Source organism: Aspergillus stella-maris (genome assembly GCF_047715825.1).
Source record: "Aspergillus stella-maris strain CBS 113639 unplaced genomic scaffold BDV14scaffold_25, whole genome shotgun sequence".
Classification (NCBI taxonomy): domain Eukaryota; kingdom Fungi; phylum Ascomycota; class Eurotiomycetes; order Eurotiales; family Aspergillaceae; genus Aspergillus; species Aspergillus stella-maris.
This window is the reverse complement of record NW_027396819.1, coordinates 253,882-274,038: the sequence shown is the minus strand read 5'-3', so window position 1 is coordinate 274,038 and position 20,157 is coordinate 253,882. Positions and strand designations below refer to the sequence as shown.

Genomic DNA, 20,157 nt, shown 5'->3' with positions numbered 1-20,157 from the left:
CCATATATGTACACGAGTCTATGTTTATTTATTATTACATGTATATACTACGGTTTAGTCAACGAATGGGATCATAGATGTGAAATGGGAGGTTTATATCGTAATTTCTTCGTTTGATTATTTTTATATGACGATATATATCCAATTCCTATACTAAGCCTGGCGCGTTTCCTGCCACATCAGACGATAGCATGGAATAGGGTTTTTTGTCTCATTTAATCGTAAAGCTTACAGACGAGCGTTGACGATGTCGACGACTAGGTTATTGTTAGTCAATCTGCACCTCACTTGGTGAATAGGAACACGAAAGATTAGGAAAGACATACAGGCAGGCTTGAGAGAGGCGCCTCCGACGAGGAAACCGTCAACGTCGTTCTCCTTAGCGAGCTCCTTGCAGTTCTTCTCGCTGACGGAGCCACCGTAGATGATACGGGTGTTGTCGGCGGCCTCGGCAGAGATGGCGTCGCCGAGCCACTTGCGGATGGCAGCGTGGACCTCCTGGGCCTGCTCGGTCGTGGCGACCTTGCCGGTTCCGATGGCCCTGCTTTCGTTAGTTGCGCTGCTTCCTAGAAAGTCATAGGTGAGAGGTTCGGGAAGTGAACTTACCAGACGGGCTCGTAGGCGACGACAACCTTCTTCCACTGGTCCTTGGAGAGCTCCTTGGCAGCAGCGTTCAGCTGGCGAGTGACAACATCAATGGTCTTGTTGGCCTCACGCTCCTGTAGAAGTTGTTAGAAGCTGCGAATTTACTCCGGGATAGCTCGAAGCCAAGGGATTGCTCAGGTGGGGCAAGCAAAAACAAGCAAAGTGCAAAAGGAAGCCTTACCTCGAGCGTCTCACCGATGCAGAAAATCACGCTCAAGCCACCCTCAATAGCAGCCTTGGTCTTACGGGCAATGAACTAAAGGCCAGCATTAGCAATTGCGTCAAGTCTGGTTCACCGGGATCCTAAAGCGCATACCTCATCGCTCTCCTTGAGGATAACACGGCGCTCGCTGTGTCCGAGGATGGTCCAGTTGATCTTGGCTTCGCTGAGCTGCTGAACAGAGATCTCACCGGTGAAAGCACCGTTGGGCTTGTCGAAGACGTTTTGAGCGGCAATGCCAATCTTCTCGTCGGCGATCTCGCGGGCGAGGAGAAGGTAGAGAGCGGGAGGAGAGACGACGACCTCGGAAGAGGAGTCGAGGTTGGCAGAGTTAAGGTTCTTGATGATGGAGGTAGTGCTCTCGGCATTACCGTTCCTGAAGGGATCAAGAGACACCTGTTAGTTACTAGATTCCAACTCGCGGGGTAGGTCGAGGTATAGGAAAGCATGGAGCAAGCTCTCGTAGGCCATTGCGGGGTAGAGGAGACATACATCTTGAAGTTACCACCGACGAAGAATTGGCGAGGCATTTTGAAGGTTGGATTGGGTATTGTGAGGTGTGAAAATAGAGAGGAAGATGATTAGAATGAGGTGAATTGGAAGCTGGAAAGAGAGAAGGATGAGGAAGGGAAATGACGAAAATAAACGGGAGCAGCGGGAGAGCGCTAGCCCGGTGACTTAATGGAGGGGCTTATCGATAGACAGAGGATCGGGGGGTGAAGTCACTCCGGTGGGTTCCTTCTGTGCTTCTGTGCTGGCCATGCGTCACTACCGGAATCTACTACCCCACATGCTCAGGGACATCGTGGACTTTGAACTTGTTGAGTGTCTGACCTTGATTAAATCATAATAGTACTGACAAGGAATTGGTACTCTCAGAGTCTCACTGCTCAGTTTCAATCGAAACACCACTACTGCAAATCCATCCGTTACAAGACCCGAAAGAACATAGAAGATGAAGCAAACAGCTTTCAAAAACACAATGAAACATCATAGAAGGTAGCGTCGGGGTCGGTATTGAGGCAAGGACTCCCGAACCGGTCTTGAGCGGTTGAAATAATCCATGTCACCCACTCGGTCGTTACGGAACGAACCCACTCGATCGTTGTGAAATGAATCACTCAACATTTGTTTATAATCGAGGAGGTTCTCGCGCTGTACGAGGTCCGCTTGCCAGTTGTTCAGCATCCGACTTCGAATGTCGTCTGGCGTCCGCCCCCGCGTGAGCAAGTCCATGTCATCGTAGCTAGGCTGTTGGTGGATAATGCTGGGTTGGGCCGCCCAATGTCGGCTACTGCCGTGATGTCTGCTCAACTGTCTTGCGGCATGCGTCGAAGCCGATGGGATGATTTCGACTGCGCCGTCATCAATATAACTTCTGTGCCCACGGTCTTCAACTCGACGTGGCTCCTTTCGATAGTGCGTACGGTAAACTTTGCGGGGCTTTGAGGAATGGCCACGATACAAACTCCCTCGGTATGCGCGTGGGTTCTTGGATGGGTGTGCTTCATGACTCGAGAATTCCATCTCCGAGTCCTCATCATCATAATCCGGTGTCAGAACCTCGTCTCCGCTGCTGGTACTATCGTACACAAGATCAGGCTCTGAGCCGTGACGCTGTTTTGGCGAGTTGTCGCGCTTACCCTTGACCTTCACCTGAGGATTCTTGGGTGTTGTCGGATGGGGTACCTCCTTCTTATGAATAGGCGGCACTGGATACCCTGCCACTCCTCGCCCGCGAGGATCTTGTGCAGCATGCCTATTATCAGGTACAGGAGGGTGATTGTTATTGTTGTGCACAACTGGCGGAGGATGTGGTGGCTGATTTCTTGGACCATTTTGCGGCCAATTGTTCTGCTCTGGATGGGGAGGCCCTGGGTGGGCAGGTCCTGGATTGCCTGTCACTCCTCGCCCGCGAGGATCTTGTGTAGCATGCCTATTATCAGGTACAGGGAGGTGATTGTTATTGTTGTGCACAACTGGCGGAGGATGTGGTGGCTGATTTCTTGGACCATTTTGCGGCCAATTGTTTTGCTCTGGGTGGGGAGGCCCTGGGTGGGCAGGTCCTGGATGAGGCGGTCCGCCCATTGCATGCTGTGGGTGTGGGCGAAAGGGCGGGTTATTGGGTTGTTGAAACTGGGCTGGTCCTGGTTGCATGCTAGCCATAGGAGGCTGGGCGCTAGGTATGGGAGGTTGCGCGCTGTGCATAGGTGGTTGTAATGGCATTTGAGGAAAGCCAGGCCCGCTCCGCGAATCAGCGTATGGGCCATTGTTGGCGACAGGTCTTTGGAAGTTTTCGGGCGAAGGACGCTCGGTGTGAAACGGCCGTTCGTCTCTGTGCTGTATGGGTCGCTCAGAAGGTGATCGGTTCGTGGATCGATTCGATGACTTTCCCATAAAGATGACTGCCATGGAGGTTGTTTCGTAGCCTCGGCGGATAGTTTTGCTTCTAACGTCCCTCTGCTCCTCCTTGACATACACGCAACTCCATTGAAACTGGGGCTTGCTCTGGCGAAGATCCTCGATCAATCGGTCCACGTGGTGTTTCTTCGAATTTGTCAAACTCTGGTATTGGTCTACTATTGATGTCCTCCTGGACATTCTTCTCACTAGGTCGGCAAGGTCATCCTGCCCCAGGCTCATCCTGGTCTTATCGGCCTTCTTCCAGGTTTGTTGAGAACCTGCACCTGCTGGGGCTTTATACAACGTGTAGCCGACATAACACGTTCCGGTATATTCGTCAACATCAATATCGTCAACGAGGTCTCGAGATACTGATTCATCGCTGGGACTGAATCTATCTCGTTGAATATGAAGTTGGTGCAATTGATTCGCTAGGTGAGTAGGGCTCACGGGTCCAGATGGGTGATTGAACGAGACATGGGGTCTGTCACCCGGGTGGACGGGCGCCTGATGTGGATGAGGCATGGGCGGATTCATATTGGAGGCTGTCATTCCACGAAGGATTTAAGTCGGGAGGCAAAGCACGGGAACAGCCGCAGTGCAATTGACGAAGGGGAGAGTAAGGCTGAAGTGGGCAAGTGGGTTGAGCTGAGGAATTGCAATCGGACAGGTTCTGACGAGCGAGCAGCGGGTTCAAATATCCCCAGTGCACCCACCTAGGATGCAAGACACATCCTTTGTTTTTGAAGAAGGGGGGGTCAGCGGATGCACGATGAGCTAGCTCTACGTACGTTTCCACAGCACGGTACTAGAACAACATTGATTCGCTAGTGGGGGTTTTTCTGCGGCACAGTGATCGAAGCTAGACGCCCGGTATTCCGTCAGAATACAGCCCCTGGAGCAAACGCGGAGATAGTATGGAAGATCGGGCAAAAGGGCAAAGATGGCTCAACGCTAGGTAAGAGATAGAGGATTGAAATGAGGCAGTGTGCCCGGGCAATGAATGTGAGGCTGCAGACATGGATCAGAATCCATCCTGTGTTCACCAAACCCCTACTTCAGTATGGCGTCAAGGCAGAAACATTGTTGCAGACAGAGCCTTGCATATGGTGCGGCTCTTAGACTTGACAAGTGAGGCGAGGCCCCAAGTCACTCTGCGCTACATCAAAACATGAATGGCGGCGGGGAGTTTGGCCGGTTTCCTCTTAGCTCCTAGCTCGTATGCTAGGCTCGACTCTTGACAAGTTGATAGCAGCAAATGGCAAGCAAAATACGACATATCGGCACGAGCGGATCGATCTTTTGATTCTTGACGTCTGTTGAATGCGCTGTTCTTTGCAACTGGAAGCATGCGGCTAACATCACGGACCAATGCCGTTGCTTGCAGACTTGCCCCAGCCCCAACAGGATCATCAGGATGTCTCTAGCTTCGGGCTGTGCCAGACTTTCAATCGCAAGGAAATGACTCACACCTTGACGATCCAATGCGCTTGCGCGTTACAATGCATCAAGATCGCCAAAACATCCTACAACGCTGAACGTCCCGTTCATACCCCGAACGGCCGACCCACAAGGCTACTACTGTACACTGATACCACAGGTTCGTTGGCGCGGGGTATATCTCATCAGCCTTGGCTTCAGCTTACTCGGTCCCCTACCTGCAGTGTTAACATGCGAAACTCCAAGATTTCTAACCCAAGCTTACAGTTACCCCTCCTTTGTGTCTCACGAGCCTGAGCCCGGGCAAATGGTCGGCGACGCCATCGCCTGCTAAGCCCATCAACCACTGGCTTATCATACATATGTTATGCACGCCCGACCTCTCACAAGTTGGGCATAGACACTGTACTTTCCTCTTGACATGGATTCATTCGGATCCCGTTACTTCCGCTGCAGAGCCCCTGCCATGTTGTGGAATTGGAAGTTTCGGCCGCTGCTTTGCCTTGCTCTTATCATCTAAACTATGCAAGACTTTGATATAACGGGCGGTTATCTCGTCACCGTCACCGACACCGACACTCGACCCAACTATGCCAGGTCAGATTCGATCCAGTTCGCGTGGTAATGCCTGTTTGTGCAACTGTCTATACGAGGGGAAGTAATCACCTCCTTGCTCGCTCGATCCTCGACCCCTGTTCCTCGTGTCAAAGGGAATTTGAGGCGGTGCTGCGTAACCTTTGGGCTTTATCTATCATGTAAAAAGCAGGTTTTGTTCCTCGTTTTCAGCTGGAGAGCCTCGTCTACTAACTTGCACGAGTGTACGGAGTAAGTGGCGGAGGAATTTGTTCTACCTAGTGTGTCAGGGATAGCTAGTGGCGAAGACGGAAAGAGTTGGATCTAATTAATTCGCATTCCTAGCCTAATTCGTGATATCAAAGGTTTCGTTATGTCAGTATGTCAGTTTCTGTCCATCCCGCTTCTCCGGCAACCTGCAACGTCGTGGATATGTAGTATCATGCAGTCTAATCATGGCAAAGGCAGGCACATGTTGACGGCAACGTCACTGGACCATGTCACAGATATGCAAATGGTGTGAAGACTCGTAAGCAGACACAATCAAGGTCGTGGTTATCGTCTGAGGCTGTCGAGCCTTGCCTGGAGATCGTCGTCGTCGCTTGCGCCGCCAGCACCACCAGCACCACCAGCACCACCACCTCCTCCGCCAGCGCCCACGGCTTGTGCCACCCGTGCCTCAGACACAGATTCCTTCTGTATGCCCGACGGCGTCTCGCCCAGCTGTTTCAGAAGACGGGTCAGTAAATCCGATATCAAGGCCAAGTCTGCGCAAATCAATCTGGGGCAAGTGAATACGAACCGCCTGCGTGAGATCAACACCAATCTCATCAAGGACCTCCTTGACGATATCTTCGCCTTCTTCCTCCTCGCCTTCCATCCCTGTCGCTTCGTCGATCGCGTCGTCCATCATCTCCTGTCGTTGATCCATTATGTCGTTTTCGCGCTCGAATTCCATGGCGATTCGTTGGAGGGCGGGGAGATTCATTTGCTTGTTCATGCTTCCTAGTAGCATTGTTGCGCCTTTCATTGACTGCATCATTTGCTCGTTGCTTCGGACGGTCTAGAGGGCACAAAACATGTAAGCTCAGTCCTCTGATAAGCGCATAGACTGCGAAAAGGGGATCGTACCTGAATCCGGAGCGAAATGGCTTGTAGTTGTGTTCGCATCTGGTAGAATTTCTGGATATATCTATTTACCAAGATACCATTCGTTAGTAGTCTGTTTACGAAGCGGCAGCAGAGGATCAGGCAACATACCTTCGTGTCCGTACGAGGTCCTTCGCCTGGATCTTGCAAGCGCCAATCTGGCCATTCTTCGCGCTCTTCTTGATGTCTGTGATGAGTTTCTTCTCCTGGTTCTCCAACTTGGTTCGCTCGCGATCGAGTTCCCGCTGTGTTCTGTCGAGCGCCCGCTGGTGCTTGCGGAGACGCTCAGCGGGCGTCATGCGCTTTCCGAACGCCCATTCGACGATCTGGGATAACTTCTTAGCAAATTATTCATGCACATGGCCGCATCACCCATCCTTACATTCATATTTGGCGAGAACTTGTAATTGAAGATAAAAACAAAGCGAGGGGTATCACTGAGACAGAACGGAGGGCTCGCCGAGCGGCGGTGACATCAGGCTGCCTCTGTCTGCCGCGCTAAGATTGTAACGGCGATACCATTCCTTACCCAGTCACATGCCACGCGCTATACCCAATCAGGCCAACAAATTTACGGCTCCTCCCGCGAGAAATCACATCACCTTTACCAATCCTCGCCCTCGACACCAATTCGAATTCATCGCCAACGCACCACTTATGATACACCCCTTTCTCATCTAGCCATGAGTCAGGAGTATTACCCCGGCACAGGCAAGGGCGGCTCCTCCGCCGGCGAGGGTTCGTCCAGAAACGCAGTCCCCGAAACTCCCGAGGAGAATCCGTTCGCCCCCCGGCTCCCGCCATCGTATATGACCGTTGGAAATGGCTCGACTTCGGAGAGCGCCACGGCGCTGATGAATACTTTGCATGCGGATTCTGGGTACGGGGGCAGTATTGCGGATGGAGAGTCTAGTGCTGGTTGGAGATCTGATATGCTGGTCGATAGACCGACTCCTGCGCCTTCATCTACGAATCCTGGAGAGTGGAATCCTGCTGCTGAGCATGAGAAGCAGATTGTTGCTAGTCATGTTCATCAACTGTTATAGTGCGTTTATACCCGGTGGTTGTGGTGGTTTGTCGCGCTGGTGCAGAATACTGACATGTGGCGAACTATAGTAACTCGAATCGAACAAAGCTCGCGCGCGCTATTTCCCGGACCATTGAGACGCTCAGAGAACTCCAGGATATGAACCGCCAATGGCCCGCCCACTATCCTTCCGTACAAAATGTTCCGAGCGACCCTTCGAAGCCCTCATTGCATCAGAGCCAGTCCTTCCTCGGCGACCCGACTGAACACCCGGATCCCATGTCGAGACCCAGTGTGAGACGAGCTGCCACCATGCCTATTAACGATGAAGCTGCCGAGTCAAGCGCCGCTGCTGAACGTCGACCTGCGCCGGAGCCGAGGTTGATGAGCCCGCAGATTGCGCAAGAATTCTCGATCTTGAAGCTGGACTTGAAGTTGGGCGCTTTGTCACAGGCTGAGCTGGTACATTCTTTGGAAAAGTCGTCGATTGCGTCGCTGTTGGATGGAAAGATCAGCCAAAGTGTCAAGCATCTACTTTCGCTCCGGGACCGGATTGAGGACATTTCCAGCAAGGTCTTGATTACGGGTGATTTGAACGCCGGAAAGTCGACTTTCTGTAACGCTCTTCTACGACGAAAGGTGCTTCCCGAGGACCAGCAGCCCTGTACCAGTATTTTCTGCGAGGTTCTTGACGCTCGGGAGAATGGTGGGTTTGAGGAGGTGCATGCCGTGCACAAGGACCAACACTACAACCGCAACGACGAAACCACCTACGACGTCTACAAGCTGAGCGAGCTGGAGGATATCGTTATCGATAACACAAAGTATATGCAGTGCAAGGTCTACGTGAAGGATGTGCGGACTATCGACGAGTCTCTGCTCAACAACGGCGTTGTCGACATTGCTCTGATCGATGCGCCTGGTCTGAACTCGGATTCTCTGAAGACCACCGCCGTTTTTGCTCGCCAAGAGGAGATTGATGTTGTCGTCTTTGTTGTTTCCGCTGCCAACCACTTCACCCTCTCCGCTCAGGACTTCATCTGGAATGCGGCGCACGAGAAGGCCTATATGTTCATGGTTGTCAACGGTTATGATCAGATTCGCGACAAGCAGCGATGTCAGCGCATGATTCTGGATCAGATCAAGAAGCTGAGCCCCCGCACATACAAGGAATCCGCAGAACTCGTGCACTTCGTCTCGAGCAATGCCGTCCCTGTTGCACCGCAGGGTCCTGTTGAAGGACCAGGTGGTGGTGGTGGCGGCGGCGGCGGCGGAGGATCGGACCCTAATGGAAATGACTGGCCGAACGGTGACGACGATGACGACAAGCCGGAAGACAAGGGCAAGGACAAAGGGAAAGGAAAAGAGAAGGAGAAGATTCAGGACTTTGAGAATCTGGAGAGCTCTCTGCGCCGGTTTGTGTTGGAAAAGCGCTCTCGCTCAAAACTGGCCCCTGCCCGGACATACCTCCTCAACCTCCTTGCGGACATCAACGCTTTGTCTTCTGTGAATCGCGACGTTGCAGATGCAGAGCTTCAGAACGTACTGAAAGAACTGGCCGAACTTGAACCCGCATACGAAACTGGCAAGAAGAAGAAGGTCGAGCTGCAGGACGAAGTCGACAAAGCCATTGACGATTCTTGTGATGATGTATACAAGCACACCCGGACGACTCTTTCGTCCGCTATTACGCATGTCTCTGAGGCCGATCTGGGTGTCGAGTACCCTGGTATCTTCTCTGCACTACAGTACGCTGAAGACTTGAAGCTGGCCATGCTGGATCACATCTCCGACTCGGTGACCGGGTGTGAGGAATATGCACGCACCAAGACCGCTCAGGGTGTAGGCTTCATCCAGAACCTTGGTCTGCTCCATATTGGCGAGGACAAGTTCAGCGCGACGAACTTCCGTGCCGATTTGATGTTCCGCCGTGGACGTCGCCATGCGCTTGCAAAACAGGTCGACACGGAAGTGGAGCTGCTCGACTTCTTCGACATTTCTAGTCTCTGGGAGAGGCAAGAGAAGCTCGCCGGGACAGGTATGGCCATGACGGCTGTAACTGTTCTTGGAGGTCGGGCGTTTGGTGGTATCAGCTGGGTTGATAGTGCATTCAGCGCTCTCAAGTTCCTCGGGCCCAACAATCTACGTCGTCTTTTTATTCCTGGTGTTTTTGCTGCTGGTAAGTTTCTGTCATTTTGTATGTTGCTATACTCTGCTAACTTGGCTAGCTGTTATTACTACCGCATACGTGCTCTCCACAATCCCCCAAACACTTCCTCCCCGACTTTCGCGCAAGATTGCCGCCACTCTTCAAGAAATGGATTACGTCCACTCCAACTCCACTCGCATATCAACTGAAGTTCGCCGTATCCTCCGCGTCCCCGCCGGCAACCTCCACAGCTCCCTCGCCCAAGACGTCGAAGACCTCGGAAGACGCAAGCAAGAAGTCAGCAAAACCAAGCAAGAGAGTGAAATCGCCAGCAAGTACTTCGCCAATCTTTTCCGCGACACCACCGACAACAGGAACTCCGTCGAGAACATCGATCTGGACGGTCCTTTGCCCGGTGGACTCGGTGCTTATGACGCTTAGTCGAATCTCTTCTGTCCCACTACTGTTGCTGTGCTTGTACAAAATCACGACGTTTCACGATGTATCTTTACCATTGATTGGTGTTGTGCTGTGTTTGCCTTACCTGTTGCAAAATATCCCCATATTGTACCCTTGCATCCACCATTCTCTTCTACCTTACAGTTCTTTCTCTTTCTCTTTCTCCACTCGATTCTGATTCGAGCTTTCATCTCTCATCCTCTATACTCAAAACGAGGCCTTTAGACCTTCTCTATGTCCATAAATTATATCTCAGAACACGAAGTAATCAAGTCATATCTACATTCAATTCGTGGTATTTCTTCTCACAACGTGGGCGGGGGCCAGGGGTCGCTCCTGCTTTCTCGTGTTATCCACGTAAGCGGCTCTATGGGGAAGGCACGGTTGTTCGACTGCTCAGTCGCTCCTTCCGTTTGAATGATGTTCTCACTTGTAGCGCAGATGGAAGGCGCGAAGGTCATCCCAACCGTCAAGGAGTTGATATTCAGCCACTCTGCCCTGATAACTATTATCTAGGGCCTATTCTATCGCCCATACCCTGGTATGTCTTCCTCCAGCTAATTCCCCTTCCTTCCAGCAGCCTCCTTCCATGTACCTCGTTCAACCCTGTCCCCCAAATAACCTCCGCCACTCCTCCGCTTTTTCCGCCTTAATGTTGCTAGAGGTACTGTGCCTCTCCTATTACATGCCCGGGCTTGATACTGTCCGCACTCCAGTCATCCGGAATACCCAGACTCTCCATTTTCAACATGCTGCAAATGCTTCCCGCCGTCTTGGGCATGAACGGCTCTACCATTGCAACCAGCAAGTGCAACAAGTTGACCGCAAACCCAACCACCGCCGCACATTTGATAGGCTCTGTTTCGGCTAGCTTATTGCTCAGGTTCAGCGATTGCAGGAAGGCGTTGCCCTTTTGGCTTTTTGCGAGGGCTGTAGCCAAACCGGCTCGGAGTTTGACGGCATCGAGTTCGGCAGTGTACCCGACTAGTAGACCGTTGAACTGGTCCTTCCACCCTTTCACCAGGGCGTCTTCGTCTTTGTATTCAGTGCAATCCGGTACGACGCCTTTGCAGTGCTTCGAGTTTACGAACTTGATGACCCGACTCACCAGATTTCCCAAGTTCTTTAGCAAGATGTTGTTGTTCGCCGAAATAAAGCTCTCCCAATTGAACTCTGCATCACCATTCTCTGGCCGACGGGAAAGTAAATAATACCGCCAGACATCAGAAGGCACACCCGTCTTCTTCGCTGAATCCCCGAATACCCCAACCTCACGAGATTTGGAGAACTTCCCACCTTCATAGGTAAGATAATCTGTCGTAGAAAGATGATGCAGCTTCGTCCACTCCTCGCCCGTCCCAATAAGACTTCCTGGAAAGATAACAGTATGATACGCGACATTATCCTTCCCAAGAAACTGATATAGCTGAACATTCTCCGCATCGCGCTACCATCTCTCCCACTCGGGTGTATAAGTCGCCGTAATGGAGATATACCCTATGCAGGCGTCAAACCAGGCATATATCACCTTATCCTCATACCCCCGTAGCGAAGATGCGGAAGGAACAGGCGTCCCCCATTTCATATCGCGCGTGATACTGCGAGGCTTCAGGCCACCCCTAAGCCAAGAATTGGTGATATCCTCGCCGTTCTTGGACCATGCACCGTCGGTAGAAGACCTCGCGACAAAATCCTTGATTTGGGGCTGGAGTTTGTCGAGGGCCAGGAAAATATAGTTTGTTTCTCGTTTCTCAGGTGTAACACCGTCGAGTTTACACCTCGGACTCGCTAATTCAAGCGGGTCAAGCAGCTTTCCACACCCGTCACATTGATCCCCGCGCGCAGAATCATATGCGCAATGAGGACAAACACCCTCGACAAACCGATCTGCCAAAAAAGAAGTATGCTGGCTCTCCGGACAGAAAAGCTGCATTGTGATCTGCTCATCTAGATACCCGTTCTCCAGCAACTTCAGGATTATATCATGCGTTATGCTCGTCTGGAGTTGTGTCGTCGTCCGCCCAAATACATCAAAGGAGATATTGAACCACTTGTAAATATCCCAATGGATGGCGTGGTACTTATCGCAGAGTTCCTTGGGGGATATACCCTCCTGCAAGGCACGGGTTTCGGTTGTGGTGCCGTTCGTTTGTTCCTGTTGTCCAACTCCGTCAGCGAGATAGTTCGTCATGATAGGACAGGCAGGTAGGTAGGTAGGCGAGCTTACCGCAGACGTAAAGAGTATTTATCCCCCTCGCGCGACAAAACCGTGCGAAGACATCTGCTGATAAGACAGAGCCAATGAGGTTTCCTAGATGCGGGACATTGTTCACGTAGGGGAGGGTGGATGTTATGAGGATGTTGCGTTGGCCTGAGATGGGGAGGATAGGTGGCTTGGTGGGTTCTTCTGTCATTTTGGCGGTAGTGAGGGGATTTCTCGAAGAGCTTCAGAGATATCGTACAGATACTGAGGTGGAGTTGAGAGAAGAGAACTGACTGACTACTTCGAATTCGTGCTACGGCTCCTATATGAACAAAGACAGAACAGACCCTGGACACTGTGCCGCAGATGACTCACTCACTCACCATTCACTTTGACAACCAAAAGCAATTTGGGCACAGTAGATAAACAATGACATTCCAATGGATGATATGAAATATAACAGAACTCCAATCAGATTCAAGAGTCGCAGGAATCAGCGGCTGAAGCTGAAGGGCAGCTCCCATGAGGAGTCATTGCACCCTTAGAACAAAGATGTCCGTATCCAAGCTTTATACACTTGGAAGTCATAAGCCCCGCATTCTATACATTCCTGTTTCCCAGATTTACAGGTTGACTTGGGTACCTATTCTCCTATTCTTGGCGTTCTTTTAGCCCTAAACAGCCTCGATGCTCAAAACAATAACAATCCACAGCAATCAATCCACCAGCAGAATCAATCACAAACTCCACAGTTCATGGATCAAATGGACTGGCCCAGAAATTGTAGAGTGCCATTGGCTTGAGTCATGCTAGATCGATATCCCAAATTAGCGTGGCGTTCAGTGATTGCCGAGGCTGATGTTCGAGATCAGGCTCTGCAGAATCAACTTTCAACAACTTTGCACTGCGATTGATGCTGCTCAGTCAGTCGGGAGCCTTCTCAGCTTCAGCTCCCGAAAGCGCCGTGATATTCCTTTGTTTCGCTCTCACTTCAGGCTTGGCGGTTATAGAGCGGATCCGACTACCCCTGGAGTAGTTAGCTTTAGCCTCATGGAACCAGGGTCCAGTTTAAGTCCATGAGTCGTAAATGTTATAAGGAGGTGTTGCCTGTCGGTAATTATCTCTAGGTTTAATCTCATTCAACCTTTCACTCATGTCGAGGATGCTGGTGTAGAGATATTGTTGCGCTATTTACCATCCTTACCCAAGTCTATCGTTTAACATTGCCCTATTTCATTGACTTCTCCACTGTCGTTGACTCGTTACTTTCTTTTTTTTTTTTACTTTATGGAGATTGGAGAACCTTTAAGCAGCAAGATGTACACCCCCACCATCCTCCTATCCCTCCTCCCGCTCGCATCATCCTTCTCCCTCAACACAAAGACCAAATACTGGGCATACACCACCTCCTCCCTCGCAAACAGCACCTCGGAACCATGCAAAAAAGCCTACAGCGCAGAAATCGACTGCGACGAGTACCTCGTCGCATTGGTAAACGCTAATGAAGACCGGCCCTACCTACCCTCCATGGAGGCCTCGGACTTTGAACAGACCTGCACGCAGACGTGCCATGACTCGCTGATGAGTTATATTGAGAATATTGAGGATAAATGTTCTGGGGATGAGGATGCCGCGCTGAGGGGGAAGGGGAAGTATGGCGAGATGGAGTTTGAGAATGTGCCTGTCAGTACGGTGGGGAGGATCTTCGAGTATACGTTGATGCGGTCTTGTGCGGTGGATGAGTTTGTACCCCCTGTTCTTCTAATGAATATTTGGCATAAACTAATTGATGGCCTTCAGGACCGGCGAAAACTGCTACATCACGCAGTCATCCTTCATCCCTTATGACTTGTTCACCTGCGACTGGACATGCGCCGTGGCTTACTGGTATAATCAGCACGAGTACCCGTATAGCGAGTGGCAGTTCGGAAGCAGGTATTATGGCGGCATGGACTATGAGTATAATGAGGACGGGTCCACTTCGCCGATTAATCTCTCGGGCAATGTTCTCGTTCAACATTCTACCTTTGAAGATGAGATGGAAGAGGCATGGAGCACTGTCCAGGAATGTCAGGCAAATTCGACAGCTCCGCACTTTCAGACGGGTATCAAGGGGGTTGATGTTGGGTCTGATACGGCTGCGGCAGTTGAGGAGGCTGAGACGAGTGGTAACAGTACGAGCGAGAAAGCGAGTACGGGTGGAAGTTCGTCGAATGGGACTACCGCGTCTACTGAGGACGTTCCTGAGGATGCTGCGGTTGGAGTTCGCGTTGCTGCTGGTTGGGCCACCACAGTTATCCTGGTTTCCAGTCTTGTATATGTGATTTGATGTATATTCGGTCTTTGAAGGTGTCGACCACGATTGAAATGTAATACCTAATTGAACTAGAACTTACGGATAAACCACTCATACCTAATGGAATTCCGGGTATACAGCAGCAATGACATCGACGAGAGGTCTTCTAGTAAATAGTCTTAGCATCACGACGAGGGTCTTGTCTCATTAGGGCTATTTCAACATCGGCTAACTGCGACCAATACAGCGCGTCCCACGTTGGACTAAGTCGTATCGATTGATATTCAGTTGCTCGCATCCGGTCTTTTCGATCAACGAGTCTGACTGTTGAATTGCCAGACTGAGGAGCTGAGAAGTAGCTTCAAGCTCTGGGCATCTTCAGGATGTCGACCGTCTGTCTTGCGGTTCGTATATCAGCGAGCGATGGACAGCTTAACTAGACCTAAGCGCAGCAACCTTCATATGGACCTGAGAGCCGTCAGCTTGGATACTCTTGTGTCTATATGGAGTGACGGGAAAACTTGAAGAGAGTATATACTGCCTATGTGCCATGCTCGAGATAATATGAAAAGGAAGGAACGACACCATCGCTCTTTCCTTGCGCGTATCAGGAAAACAATTTAGGAAGGTACTGTTGGTGTCGGGTCCAGGTAAGGAAAGCACGACTGTGTTTCAAGGACCTTAGCAGGAAAGTGCGACTGTCCATATTCCACCCAGCTTCTTGGGAAGGAGCTGCGACGGCTTATCCCCAAGCCCTATCCTGGCAGACCTAGTATTGTGCCCTCTACGTATCTACTCCTTACAGACCATCACAAACAAAGCATCAAAAGTCCGCCTTGTCTCCCCTCAATAGACGGTCAACTCACCGCAAAATCACAAAAATGACATATCCGGGGAACTACATCCCCGATAGACGGTGAAGGACCTAGATCCTGGATTCCGGCGCCCAGGCAATTGCCAGTCTGTGCTCAAGCTCGCTGCATCGCAGCTACAGAGTACATAACAAAGAATGCAGATCGGACTTTAACCTCGCCAACGGCACTGGCAAGCGCGTCGCAGGTCGACCAGGTATGGATCTGGAGATAGGTAAAAACGTCGCTACCCGCGCGGAAGAACAAAGAATGCCCCGGCCCGTCGAATCGCGCTGGAAATCCAGTGGAAGACTGCAGATGGATCGCCATCCTAGACGAAGTTTGACGGGTTGGGTTCCGGCCAACGGCTCAACGCTTGACAAACAAGTTTGAGGTTGACTCCATGTACCCTGTTGTTTGCTTCGGGTCGGGTCTTTGTGCGTCGCGTCGCGTCAGTGCGTTTCGGGGATGGAGAGGACGACTAGGAACCGGGAGCTTGAATGGTTGGTGGGACGGCAGGTGGATTAGGGTACATGCAGGGCATGGATGCATGCGTGAAAGCAACGCAGCTTGGGCTAGGGTAGCTGGCCAATTTGAGCTAGGGTATCTCACCGCCGGTTCGTGAGAGGTGATTTGCTGCTTTCTCTGTGGTTTTTCTGGTGACTTTCAAGTTTGACTCATCGTGGTTTGCGTGGCCAGCATCAACAGCCTTCTCGGCCATCAAGATCCCGAGCACTATTGATATCCCCACTGGCGCTTGAAGAGCGCCACCAGTGGCGGAAAAATTTTTCCATCTGATCTAGACCGTCGATACTTCACATTAATCATGGACACAGACGACAGGCGCAGTTGGCTCGATAGTATTCGTCATTGTCGCAGAATGGCATCTGTATCTGACAGATCTGACTGAAGCGGCAGATTCAAGCAGATTAGCAGAGGCCAAAGTACGACCAGGATGAGGGGTTCAAGCAGTCGGCAGCCTTATCAGCCAATCGATAAGATCACGTTGAGATCAGGACCGGCTCATCAACAAATGTCTGTGATCGAGTACTTGATTGGCGAGTATCTTTAGCCAGTCGCGGCCCACACAAAGACTGTCACTGTCACCTAGAACAAAGTCTGAGAACCGCTCAGACTCATTCGACAGAGTTGGACTTCAACTGATTTGATAATAATGAAGCTGGACTGAGACAGTGGCCAAAGCCAGAGACCAAAGATAGCCTGTTGTATCTCGTCGGGGTCCGCCGTCGTCGTCAGCAAGAGCTCACGGTGACAACACTAATAGAATAAACTAATCGATGCAACGCGGTGGCCCCGCAGTGGAAGGGTTCTGGAAGGTCTGTATCCTGGTCGCGATAAGATGGAAAATGGAATAGAGTCATCCTGTTGTCAGCGGGGCGTCGCAAAACGGTTATTCTGATGGGTTGCATTTAGCCACTGTCTGAACTGTCAGTCAGTGTCAGAGTCAGACATGATCACCAGCACCCGAGCGATAAGTGGGATATCTTTCCTTAGTGGGGGGCCATTTGGTGTTGTGTTGGAGTGTTGGAGGGGTAATTCTCAATAGTTCTTCGATAAGCGCGGTTACCTCATTTCCATTTCATCCCTTCAGGTAGGTAGGTGGAAGAGTCTAGGTTCGCTCACCGACACATGAAAACACTACCAGACTAGATCGTCGACGTGGGTGGCTGCTGCTAAAGTTTTTGTACTATCGCTCGTGGTGTTGAGAACCTTGGAAATGCGACAGCCACCGGATGCATGGAATAAGGCTACTGCATTTGTGTCTGATGAATCTTATCGTGGGTCACTCTCCACTCACACTGGAAGGTAAGTTGGACTTTGGAGTGTCGAGACTTTAATTTTGAGTCTGAACTCTGAAGATTAATAGTTAGTTTACCAATGTTTGGTAATTCACCTCTTTGGGAAGTCTTAACCACAGCCTTTACCCGGGGCGGTTCCGGCGGGTGCCTCGACTCGCGGGTTTCTCCTACTACGCTGTAGTTTATCAAGTATATTGTTGCCATCAATTTATATTAGCAGAGTAACATCAATAGTAAGCAGTAATCCGGCGCGACCGAGACGCCCTCGTAATAATACCCGGTTTCTCATTCGCGTTGATTGAAGCGAGATGAGGTGAGGCTCACACCGACCACTCGGTTAATATCAACACCACCAATATATATACTTGGCTTCCGAGCTGTCATGCTCACTGCATAACATCCCTACTGCGTCCGAAATAAAGTATAAGACGTTCAGCTGGACAGATGACGTCCAGAGTCATCTACTTAAAAGTCATTGGTACAGTATTAGTAGAGCCCTTCACATGTTTTCATGTGCAAGAGACATACAGAGTAGAAGGCACATCACAAGCAAAACCAACCTCAGCAATACCACTAACCACACCCCATACTCCGTACTTTGGACTGTACTGCGTAGGTATACGCACCGAATAAACCCGCCCGACATCCCCCGAACGCACTCACGAAGTCACGATGATCAACGATCAAAGACGAAAACCAAACCCCCTCGTCCGTCGATTCCTCGCCGACAAAAGTACGCCCGACCCAAACCCGGGAATTATCCGCCCAGATCTTCGCTTCCCAAGCCCCCAGGATCCAGGATCCAGCCCCAGGTCTAGGCGCGCTGCATTGCCGATCATGGTGCCGGTCTGTGGCGATTACTCATTCGCAATCGCGGGCGAGGATTGGCTGGGGCCTCGAGGCGAGGGTTGAGCTGTCTAGCTGTATGTATGTAGCTGTTGCGGAGGATCGCCGATGGATAGAGCATTCTTTACCCCGTACGGAGTATTTTGAGCTAGAAACTTGGAGACTGGGGGAGAGGTGGCAACTGGCAACCCAGACTGGCAACTGGAAGAGCGCCTGTGTATTCCATTTCCGTGTTCCGCAACGGTACATTTTCGGCGCAGCTCCGAGGTATCTCGCCGTGATAATTAATGAATAATCAGCGCGGGAAGAATTGCCCTTCTCATCTCCACATTTGCAATATAGAGTCAATATCGCGAGTCAAGACGGGGCGAATTATCCCGTCTCGTTCAAACGATCGATGAATGTCCGTAGCTGTAGCATCATAGCATGGCTATTGGACATTGGTACGGTCTAACTCTGGGGTCCCCAGAGTCAAGGCTCAAAAGTGGTTCTTATTGCACCGTTATGGATGGCGGATAAGCGGAGACGTATCCCCAACTTCTCCAAGTTATCCCGATGGAAAGGCGGATATGATAGCCGTCGCTCTGCCTCGCCTTGCCTTGGCATCGGCCTTACTTCGGTCTCGGTAACTTAATTCCTGAGTAGCCTTGTGTGAAGCCGTGGATCATAAGGTAATTATCACTTGGATCCGGGGAGAACGAGAATCGAAGTTTGGTACGCGCGGGAAAGACCGGTGCTTTGCCCGTCCATTTCCAATTTCCAGAGTACCCCGTGCGAACCATACCCGAAGTCATAGTCATTGCTCAAGAGAAGTAGTTAGGGTCAGAAGTCACTTATCCGAGCGCCGAACACAGCTGTTGGTTGCTTGGTGTAGGGGTTATCACTCCAGATTTTGACAAGTCTTCGGTACCTAGTACCGATTCGAAGTGATAGAATTCTGGCAACGGGGGTTCGACTCCCCCAGCGACCTTTTTTGTTTTTTATGCACCCATCGAAATAGGCTTGCATCCTGATTCTTTCGACACCAGGTACTTTGTTGCTTGTACGAGGGAGCACCGTGCTCGGTCGTAACCTTGGACGGATAATACAAAAAACGTCCGAGGTATAGGTAGAGTCGATAATACTCGAGCTATAGCTAGCTAGCTACTCTACCCACGGAGACGGGACACGGGGCCATCATCCGTGGCGAGACGTCACATTGCTTTGACCACCTCTACCAACTATCAGCACATGCATTGCACAACTGATCCGTCCTCACTTCTAGACTTCTAGTCGAAAGTCAAGACTCGAAAAGTCCTCCTGACCAATCAATATCGCCCTGTGCACATTGCACAGTATGGCGCTGCTGCGCTATAGATCGAGCAATACCTAGTCTAGGTAGCATACTTCCGTCGCCGTCGTCGTCAGCGGCTTCAGTGGCTTTGCTGCCTTACTTCGAATCCGAAATGGTGGAGACATGTGCGATGCAACCTCTGCTGGAAGTGTCTTGCCGCAAATTCAAGGCTTCGACTGTTACACGGGAGGCAAGAGAGTTGATGAATGTGATGCGACGCGATGCACTGTGGTACGGTACTGTACCTCTAGGTAGTAGAAGTTTGTAGCCACACATCATCCGTGCCAGAATATACTTCTGTACCACAACACCAAAATCCAACTCGATTTATCAGCACCCAACCAAATCCCCCGCTATAAGATTCCGGAATAGAAAGGCAATAAAAGACCTTGATTTATATATAATCAAGGTATCTATTTTGCCTTTCCCCCCCCTCGAGTAGAAGATGGTGCAACCCCTTGTCTGCGTAGACTTTAAAGTCCAAGTCCAAGCTCAAGCTCAAGCTCAAGCTTACCTCCTACCGGGAACTCAACCCGGGGGATCTGAGCGCTCCAATTATATGGAAGGGTCTCGCTGCCGGGAGATTATTTTCGTCCCCCGTGAGGATTGGTTGAATCTGGGGTTAACCTTGACCTGGAGATTGGAATTGGAGTTGGAGTCTGGAATTTGGGGAGGATGTCCCTTGCATTGATCTACGGATTCTGTTTGCTTTCTTGGAGCTGGGTTGCTTGACTGGTCGATCG

The 20,157-nt window shown here is 50.9% G+C and overlaps 6 protein-coding genes and 1 non-coding gene across 7 annotated transcripts; 3 read left to right on the top strand and 4 right to left on the bottom strand.

Annotated features, from left to right (window-relative positions):
* Window positions 1–86: 86 nt before the first annotated feature.
* BDV14DRAFT_172798 (triose-phosphate isomerase TPI1) lies at window positions 87–1,587 on the bottom strand. The gene is made up of 6 exons (XM_073768637.1): window positions 1,358–1,587; window positions 962–1,241; window positions 827–901; window positions 607–719; window positions 327–541; window positions 87–257 (listed from the first exon to the last, which is right to left on the bottom strand). The coding sequence occupies exons 1-6, from the start codon at window positions 1,393–1,395 to the stop codon at window positions 229–231; spliced, it is 750 nt and encodes a 249-aa protein (XP_073628480.1). The 5' UTR covers window positions 1,396–1,587; the 3' UTR covers window positions 87–228.
* A 198-nt stretch (window positions 1,588–1,785) lies between these two features.
* BDV14DRAFT_55945 (uncharacterized protein) lies at window positions 1,786–3,913 on the bottom strand. Its single transcript, XM_073777035.1, has one exon. It carries the CDS (start codon window positions 3,818–3,820, stop codon window positions 1,856–1,858), a length of 1,965 nt encoding a protein of 654 aa, XP_073628479.1. The 5' UTR covers window positions 3,821–3,913; the 3' UTR covers window positions 1,786–1,855.
* A 1,923-nt stretch (window positions 3,914–5,836) lies between these two features.
* On the bottom strand, window positions 5,837–6,818 carry BDV14DRAFT_199917 (ESCRT-III subunit protein DID4; the record flags this gene model as incomplete). Its single annotated transcript, XM_073773394.1, has 5 exons — window positions 5,837–6,004; window positions 6,084–6,344; window positions 6,413–6,473; window positions 6,542–6,756; window positions 6,813–6,818. The coding sequence occupies 5 exons, from the start codon at window positions 6,816–6,818 to the stop codon at window positions 5,837–5,839; spliced, it is 711 nt and encodes a 236-aa protein (XP_073628478.1).
* Window positions 6,819–7,038: 220 nt separating this feature from the next.
* Window positions 7,039–10,372, top strand: BDV14DRAFT_172791 (mitofusin). The gene is made up of 3 exons (XM_073768636.1): window positions 7,039–7,475; window positions 7,547–9,636; window positions 9,686–10,372. The coding sequence occupies exons 1-3, from the start codon at window positions 7,114–7,116 to the stop codon at window positions 10,045–10,047; spliced, it is 2,814 nt and encodes a 937-aa protein (XP_073628477.1). The 5' UTR covers window positions 7,039–7,113; the 3' UTR covers window positions 10,048–10,372.
* Window positions 10,373–10,665: 293 nt separating this feature from the next.
* BDV14DRAFT_189582 (Methionyl-tRNA synthetase) lies at window positions 10,666–12,479 on the bottom strand (the record flags this gene model as incomplete). Its single annotated transcript, XM_073771223.1, has 4 exons — window positions 10,666–10,713; window positions 10,751–11,432; window positions 11,517–12,231; window positions 12,293–12,479. The coding sequence occupies 4 exons, from the start codon at window positions 12,477–12,479 to the stop codon at window positions 10,666–10,668; spliced, it is 1,632 nt and encodes a 543-aa protein (XP_073628476.1).
* Window positions 12,480–13,375: 896 nt separating this feature from the next.
* BDV14DRAFT_55914 (uncharacterized protein) lies at window positions 13,376–14,797 on the top strand. The gene is made up of 2 exons (XM_073777034.1): window positions 13,376–14,010; window positions 14,069–14,797. The coding sequence occupies exons 1-2, from the start codon at window positions 13,556–13,558 to the stop codon at window positions 14,595–14,597; spliced, it is 984 nt and encodes a 327-aa protein (XP_073628475.1). The 5' UTR covers window positions 13,376–13,555; the 3' UTR covers window positions 14,598–14,797.
* Window positions 14,798–18,940: 4,143 nt separating this feature from the next.
* Window positions 18,941–19,051, top strand: BDV14DRAFT_t77. Its single transcript has one exon. It is a non-coding gene; the product is annotated as a tRNA-Gln (tRNA).
* The last annotated feature ends 1,106 nt before the right edge of the window (window positions 19,052–20,157 follow it).